Source organism: Sander vitreus, chromosome 10 (genome assembly GCF_031162955.1).
Source record: "Sander vitreus isolate 19-12246 chromosome 10, sanVit1, whole genome shotgun sequence".
Taxonomy (NCBI): domain Eukaryota; kingdom Metazoa; phylum Chordata; class Actinopteri; order Perciformes; family Percidae; genus Sander; species Sander vitreus.
Window position 1 is genome coordinate 26,426,594 of NC_135864.1, and position 7,949 is coordinate 26,434,542.

The window sequence follows — 7,949 nt, forward strand, 5'->3', positions numbered from 1 at the left end:
CACACATAGGTCGCCGCGATGTATTGGCGAGGTAATCAAAATGTGGCGGGGATACGTAGTAGATTGCTCGTTTGCTCACTGGCACGACGTCACAGCGACATGTAGCCGCTCTCTCCGCGACGTATACATATATACATCGTTCTAACATACGTCATACATCGTACAGATGCACTCATATACATCGTTCCAACGTATGTTATATATCTTAGAGATGCAGGCTCATATACATCGTTTCAACGTATGTCATACATCGTACAGATGCGGGCTCATATACATCGTCCCAACATTTGCTATACATCTTACAGATGCGGACTCAGGCACATCTTCCTGACGTCTGATATACGTAGTACAGATGTCAGGCTCTACATCCACCGGATATCCTGTATACCGACTGCAAATGTCAGGCGCTATATTATTATATGTTTTCCTGACATACCTTTACTGTTTAAATGTTGATAAAATAGTAACTTAGTAAACCGAGAAGATTTTAGATAGGGGCCTAATTAAAATTTTACTACTACTACTACTACTTTATAATAAACTATAGCTACAGTCCAATAATACCATAGTCTAATCTGTAGAAAATCATAGCCTTGTCTAGAAGATGACAAACAATTATTAACCTAATTACTTGAAAACATCTTAATCACTTGTTGGATTGCTGGTATAAACAAGATCAGTAAACTTCGCACTTTTGCTGAACAAAACATTTATTTTAGAGTAGCCTATTTAAATTCAATTAACAACACAATTAACAACATGAAAGCATTAACAAATGATAAACAATTAAAATAAAATAACTTGGACTATCTATCTTGAGCGGCGGTGGTGGCACTCAGGTGCCAGCCGGAGGAATTCTTTAACGGCCTTCTCTGCCTCCGCCTCCGTGGGCGTCCGGAGGACCGGGTTTCTCATTGCTGCTGCTGTAAGAAAATCGTTGGATTCAAATTATTATCACAATATTTATTTTGTTTTATGTAGTCTTCTCGGTTTTCTATATAGGTAGGGTAAATATAGTATAGAATGGTTTCTGCACAGCAAATGAATAAGAGACTGGTTTAATTTAGTGGAATGTGTTTTGGGAAGAGTTTCTATCTGAGATTTTTGCTAAACCAGTTGTACCGCCTTTCAACCGACAGGTGGTGTCGATAGCCTACAAGATAGTACAGTCTGGCAATTTTGGTCAGGCAGTGACGACGACTGGCCTTCAGGGGGTCCTTTACACGCGCTCAGCAGGCAAAACTTTCTTCTTTTCGGAACTCTCCGTCCGATTGTGACGAGCAAATGGTAAGTTAAGTTTAGCTAGTTATGTTTAATGTGTCATTAATATTAACAAATATTTTGCATAGACTGTACAATATACGATTGGATGATTTAAGTAACTTTGTTGATTCAGTTAGCAATTAATGGCACGATGCTAAAGTTAGCCCTCTAACGCAAAATGCTAACTAATCTGCTGATGCCATGAGTTCGCCGCTGCCATTTTGGGACGATCATCTAACCTGTTCTGACCATAAAGACTCAGAATAGACTTTTGTGCTGCTTTTAGATGTTAATGCAAAATAAATAGTATAAATAAGTAACATTGAATAGCATTTAAAAGAATAGAAAGATTTTACTGATAAAAACGTGTTGAATTTAATGTCACAAGAAATGACGTTAATTCTCATTTTAAGCTAACACTAAAGTAACTGCCTGTGGCTTGTGTCAGGTATACAGTATATTGTATTAAGTAATTCGTAATATCTCAGTAAGATGGTGAAAACGACGTTTGTCATGTTGTGTGTTAGTGGAGGGGGAGACTGCAGTTTTTCCGAATTAGTTGATTCCCAAATTATTTTTTTTAACCAAAGGGATACTATTACAATTTTGCACTCTGTCGCCAATTTTAAGTGGTCTGCTTTGCCCCAAATGACAGACATTCGTGATTAAAACCAAAACAATTGGGTTTTCAAACCAAATATCTTGAATCTTTTAACATGAGGGTCTGTGTGAGAAGTGACCACTCAAGTTCAGCCCCGGATCTGCTTCAATAACTCACACATAACAAACATAATTTTGAGCATCTTACTGAGACATTACTAATTATAACTTGTAATACATATATATATATATATATATATATATATATATATATATACACACAATATAGTATAGTCCATAGTATATAGTCCATATATACAATTAACATGACCTCTTGTGATATTTAACACGTTTGTAAAAGTAAAATATTGTAAACATTTTTCATATGTGAAATGTTATTAGACACTGACGCGGTATTGATATATTTATATCTGTACATTGTTAATTGCTAATATACTTATGCTAAAGTTGTTACCCGAGCTGGCTAGCTATTTAAACTATAGCTATTGATTTCTTTGTTGTGAATCGATTTATATTTCCATAGAACATGACTTCTCAAGTTGGTTTATGCCATTTAAGTCAACGTATAAGGAGTGGAGGTTTCTAGCAATAATAGCGTACCATTTCAATATTAAGAGGAACATATGCTACCATTTTATTTCTGTCTAACCATTTAACTGTTTTATGCACCTCTAAGTGAACTCAAACTTTTAGTAGTGTATTACAAGTTATTCATTTACTTGGGGGAAGAAATTCTCCTCCCCCTCATCCATTGGTGGAGAAGGTGGTGGCCGTCTGTCCATGAGGGACAGCACCATGGAGGTTAGGTGCTGCAACTGCAGCTCAATACCTCCAATGGCCTCCAGAATGGTTCTTTCAACAGCTAGAAGATAATTTGAACAGACATGTGAGATACTTGTGTCTTTGTTACTTTGTTTATAAACACACTATATATTAATTACATTGTCTTATTGCTTGAGAGAGCTAGTTGTAGAGTAGTGTGTTAGAGGGAGTTTAGTGAGCTAAGGTACACTAAGCAGTTGTTCTACATAATATGAAGCTTCATAATAGGTAAGCTATCTTCACCCAACAAAGACATGTAGCAAGCTGAGCTAAAAAGCAATTTCTACATCAAAGCTTATTTTTAATATATCTATTTACACAACATGCACACTTATTTTTAATATTTGCTGTAGGGTTTAACAGCTTACCAGTGCATTGGGCAGGCACAAGGCGGCCAGATGAGATGCGCCTGGAGTCGCTTGAAGACTGAGGAGCTTGGGAGGTGGGGTTTGCATTTAATGACGTTTAATTACAGTTTGTAAGACCATAACGTACTACAGTGTTATTTGAGCTTTCATGTGGAGCTGCAAATTATGTACATTAACTCAATATTGCCATTGTTATTATTGTGAGCATAAAATAAATTCTGGAATTACTTGGAGCAATAGGGTGGAAATTCATCCCCTGCCATGTTGAGCTTTCACCTAATTTTCAAGGGGAGAGAGCAAATGTGAAAAAGTCCATTGTTTGACAACATGAATCATTTTGCTAAGACAATCATTTTTTTTAATTCCGAAATTTTGAATAACCTTAGTGGTTGTTTTCACAGAGCTTACTACTGGGCATGGGCAGGAGGTCATGGGCAGCCTCATCTGTCCAACTGTTCCATGGAGCCATGGCAGAGGATATGACAGCGGCTAAGTCATCTGTAATGTAGCCAAGATGATATGTCAAGGTAACTCAGTAATCACATAGGGGTTGAACTGCACTGCTCGGTGTTGAAAATTTGAGCTGTGTTGCAACTGTGGTCACACAAATTAGTCTGTGCATGCCAAACGATGACGACTTTATCTTGGAGTCGTTTGCCTAATAATTTATTTGTTCATTGTATAGTGTACTTATTTCTGGTGGTAGCAAAGGCTAAATGTGCTACAAATACTTCTGCTGCTATTAAATAAAGCTTTTCTATTGATACTGTTTCAGACAGCTTACCACAGGGCATTGGTGGAGGGTTGTGGTCCGCCTCATTTGGCCTGTCCTGGCCTGCTCCAAGCTGAGCCATTGCTAAAAAAAGATTGGTTAGTATACGTTATTGTAACTCAAACATTAAAAGCTGGATAGTACACGTTTTCTGTATGTAATACTCTACATGTGCACTCTTACCTCTCTGCGTTTTCTCCCGAAGGAGTGGTGGTGGTGGTGGTGGAGTTGGTGCTGGTGGCTGAGCCCTTGCAGCCTTTTTTATTTTGGTTTTAGGTGGAGGGGGCGCTGTGTCCGACATCTCTTCGGACGAAGAGTACCGAGGGTTTTTTCTACAACGGAAATGAGTTTTATCAACAGATTCATAGCAATATAATACACAATGTTTAAAGGAACACGCCGACTTATTGGGACTTTAGGTGTACAAATAACAAGGTCACATGAGACACAGCCATCTTCTAAAACCGGAAACTATATTGTCAGCAAAAGGGAAGCATTGCTACTCTCTGCGGCTTCTCAGGTGCTGCAAGCATATCACTCCGCCCAAGTAGCAGAAGTAGCAGTGCTTCGCCTTTCTGAGAATATAGATCCCAGTTTATATACCGTTAGAAGATGGCTGTGCCTCATGTGACATTGTTATTTGTACACGCTGTGACTATACAAATCACAACATGTAAATAGGAACGTGTTGGCGCTTATTCGGAGCAGTAGGCTAGTTGGAACCGATTACCTTCAGGATCCGTGCTAGGCTAAGCTACCGGTGGGGCCGTCGGACAGAGATACAACACGCACGGAGATGAGAAGGGTATGTATGGACTTATCTTACTCTGGGGGTTACGGTGAATAAGTTAAAGTCCCAATAAGTCGGCGTGTTCCTTTTTTAAGTTTTCATAATAATGCCAAACATACTTTGATTGCCTCTTTGAGGGTTCTGCATCCAAATTTAGGTTGGACGTCTCGCAAGACCTCTTCCACTTCTCCACGATGTTGTCAAAAGAATCTGATGTGAAAAAAAGCTTATTTCCTATCATGTAATTTAGGGCAAATGTTATTTTTGATATATTAATCTGTCTAATATGTATTACCAGTTTCAAAAAGGACTCGGACCCGGTGCCGGACCCAGCCTTTGTCTGGATGTGGAGGCTCCATTTTTCGGACACTTTTTAGAAGCCTTGTCCTGTCGGTAAATGGAGGCCACCAGGCTTGGCCATCATCCATCCAATTTTTGGCTATGGGAGCCGTCTCCTTATGCTCCTTAAATTCAACTATCAGGTACATTTTCTGTAATTTGAAACAATGACAAAAAATTATTCAGTCCCACAAAAAAGAGAGCCCAAAAAACAATATTGTATATAATTCTCTATTTAAAAAAAATATATATGTTTTTACACATTTATGTACTATATTTATCTTTTCTAAACACATCTCTTATAATTTTATACAACAACTGCAAGCACAATGAAACTATGAACAGTTTTGTGCATGTGAAGATAACAAGGATGATTTTGAAAAATCACACAGACAACGGAGGCAGCAGACCAACAAGCTGCAAAGATGGAGAACTTGACTCCAAATGCAGTGGAGAAGAGACATGCAAGAGGTAAGTGCAAAACGGTAAGATGCAGATTCTTCATAACTCAGAATTGGTCACCATGTGAGGAGAACAGAATGAAGTGTTACCGATGTTGGCGTGAAGGGCCCACATCGGTAACTCATAAATTCGGTAACATTTATCAGTCATAAATGCACAATTATTTACAGTCAATGATAGTGCAACACTAACAGTACTGGTAAAGGATCAGGTTGAAAAAGGATGTGTGTTATATTGTGACTGAGCCAAAGTTTTAACAGCTAAAGTCCAAAACTACAATCATATAGAACGGGTGAATACCATCCAACAAAGACAGCAGCTTTCACAGCGTTACAGTTGAGTTAGGAGGAGAAATACAGACACTGTTTTCATGGTATAGGACAACTGAATGATCTTAGGCTGGAGCTGCATGTGAAGAGCATTTAATCTTTGTGTAACAGAGGGATGGCGACAAATTTCCACCCATGCGGAACAAGGAATGCCTTCTGTTCTATCAGGTCTGACTTACAATATCTGACTGTGCTCGATAGGCTATCTAACAAGTGGATGCCATATGTGGTGGAGGACAACGGGTACTCAAAGAAAGAATCCTGATGCATAAAGGTACTATATGCAATATGCACCTCACTCCCAACAGAAAGTATGTTTTTGACCCTTGCAACACGACCATTTAAAAAAATGTGACTGTTGGCTCTATCAAGTTTAATGGTGAATGTCTTCGTCCTCAGCTCCCTGTACTATGTGGCACTGGGAAACAATGGCGGAAGGGGACCTGCAGTGTGTGGCTTTCTGAGCCCAAGGATTTCCTCATGTGAACAGCATTTCGGCCCCTCAGAAAGTCTCTTCACAATTTGAGCTAATGGACATGTGGGCTTCCTAACAAGTTTTTTGATCTTGTACAATGCATTTTCATACCTGAAAGCACTAAATCTGTCCAGAACACCATGACTTCTGACATCCTGTGCCAGGTGCACAAGATTGTGCACATTGTAGGAAAGATACTTGGCACCATAAAGCTCTCCAAAGTGCTTGAGAAAGAGAATAAGTACATAATTTGCATAGTCCAAGTAGTCATCAACCAGGGATTTGCTGGAGCATCACACACCATTGCAGCCAGCTTAAACCTGAGTGTGATCCCGTCAAACTCAAAACCTCTCTCAAGTTCATTGATCTCTGCAACAAAATCCTCCATGAACTCGTCAAGATTGTCAGGTTTTTTTGCACCACAGAAAAGACCAATCACAACAGGTTCATGTTGTGGAAGATTCTGAATAACACCAAGAATGGGCCATAACTGTGTGGTTGAACTTTTGAATAGCGGCAGCCCATCAATGTTAACCTGAAGAGACAAATGATCAAGAGAACTGTCCTCTACCAGGCACTTGTGTTTCTTTAACACCACTGAAATTGACTCCAGGATACCAAAATGGTGGTACTGGCCACCAGCTTTCTCCTGGACAAGAATCTTGCTGGACCACAGAGTACCAAGCAATGTTCTGGCGTCATTTGGTAACAGTGGATGGTGCTGTCCAAGTGTTCGAAGCAATGAATTCAGTGCATTGTGAGTGACGTTATGCTCAACTGCCCATGCAGCCAAATTTTCCTGCAAAGTGCCCTCTTCTGCGTCTGACTCTGTGTCTGGTTCTGTGTCAGTTTCATATGCATCAAAGAACTCTTCCGTCTCATCACCAGGTGTTTGGCACTCCATGTCATAAAAGTCGCTCGCTTCTTCATATGCCTCCTCAGCATCACAAAGGTCTGTCACATGATTCCCCCCCGCAACTTGAATTAACTGAGCTTCAACCCTTGCTCTAGACCTCCGTCTCAGTGTCCAGTACGACTGTGTATTTGCTAGCCATACTTGTGTATATTCTACTGTGTTTGAACTAATAATACTAACTAAACTACTAACTAGCTAAACTATTTTTTTTTTTTATTAATTTGCAGTTATTGCAATGTACACTTGTAAATACCTGTAAATAAGGTTAACTTACTAACTTACTATAAAGATAAATGCATACAGTCTTAAAAAGTTAAAAAAAAATTGCGTCACCGACAAGAGGAGGTGGTTCTGGGGTCTCGTCATCTGTACAGCTTCACCTGGATGATCTGGAAATGGGACATCATCAATTACAACATCCTACCAACCTCTTAAAAGTTGATTGAACTCTGAGATATATTTTGCATGACATCATACAATACATTGTATAAAGTTGTGTGTCTGTGTTTATATATACATACTAACTAACTAGCTAAACTCTTTATTTTGAATTACCCATTAGCAATTATGGCACTGTACAGGTAAGTAAATCAAGCTAACTTTTACTGCAAAGATAAAGGTAAATTCATATATATTTGTTTACCCAATAGTCATTTTTTTATAATTCTTTTTCTATGTAAATCAAGTTAACTTGCTGCAAAGGTAAGGTGAATTTTTGAAAATGTTGAGAGATAGAGAGAAATATGTGTGTATATACAGTGCTACACCCATGCTAAAGTTGGCTAAAAAGAG

At 38.9% G+C, this 7,949-nt stretch overlaps 1 protein-coding gene across 2 annotated transcripts; it reads right to left on the reverse strand.

Moving 5' to 3' along the window:
- Positions 1-715: 715 nt before the first annotated feature.
- Positions 716-7,548, reverse strand: LOC144525016 (uncharacterized). 2 transcript variants are annotated; one of them, XM_078261517.1, is made up of 10 exons: positions 7,495-7,548; positions 4,932-5,127; positions 4,756-4,846; positions 4,030-4,178; positions 3,859-3,930; positions 3,483-3,572; positions 3,303-3,350; positions 3,075-3,140; positions 2,604-2,746; positions 716-923 (listed from the first exon to the last, which is right to left on the reverse strand). In XM_078261517.1, exons 2-10 carry the CDS (start codon positions 5,122-5,124, stop codon positions 912-914), a joined length of 864 nt encoding a protein of 287 aa, XP_078117643.1. In that variant the 5' UTR covers positions 5,125-5,127; positions 7,495-7,548; the 3' UTR covers positions 716-911. The 2 variants fall into 2 exon arrangements, with proteins under 2 accessions (XP_078117643.1, XP_078117644.1); XM_078261518.1 differs by lacking the exon at positions 7,495-7,548 and having other exon boundaries at positions 4,932-7,234.
- Between the last annotated feature and the right edge of the window lie 401 nt (positions 7,549-7,949).

What these genes read in the sequence shown, in the direction of transcription:
- LOC144525016 (XM_078261517.1), bottom strand. Translation starts at nt 5,124, where the DNA reads ATGTACCTGATAGTTGAATTTAAGGAGCATAAGGAGACGGCTCCCATA. An exon ending in CCCTCAAAGAGGCAATCAAA is followed by an intron (nt 4,179 to 4,755) that starts GTATGTTTGGCA and finishes TTTCCGTTGTAG; the next exon opens with AAAAAACCCTCGGTACTCTT. An exon ending in CCCTCCACCAATGCCCTGTG is followed by an intron (nt 3,573 to 3,858) that starts GTAAGCTGTCTG and finishes GCTACATTACAG; the next exon opens with ATGACTTAGCCGCTGTCATA.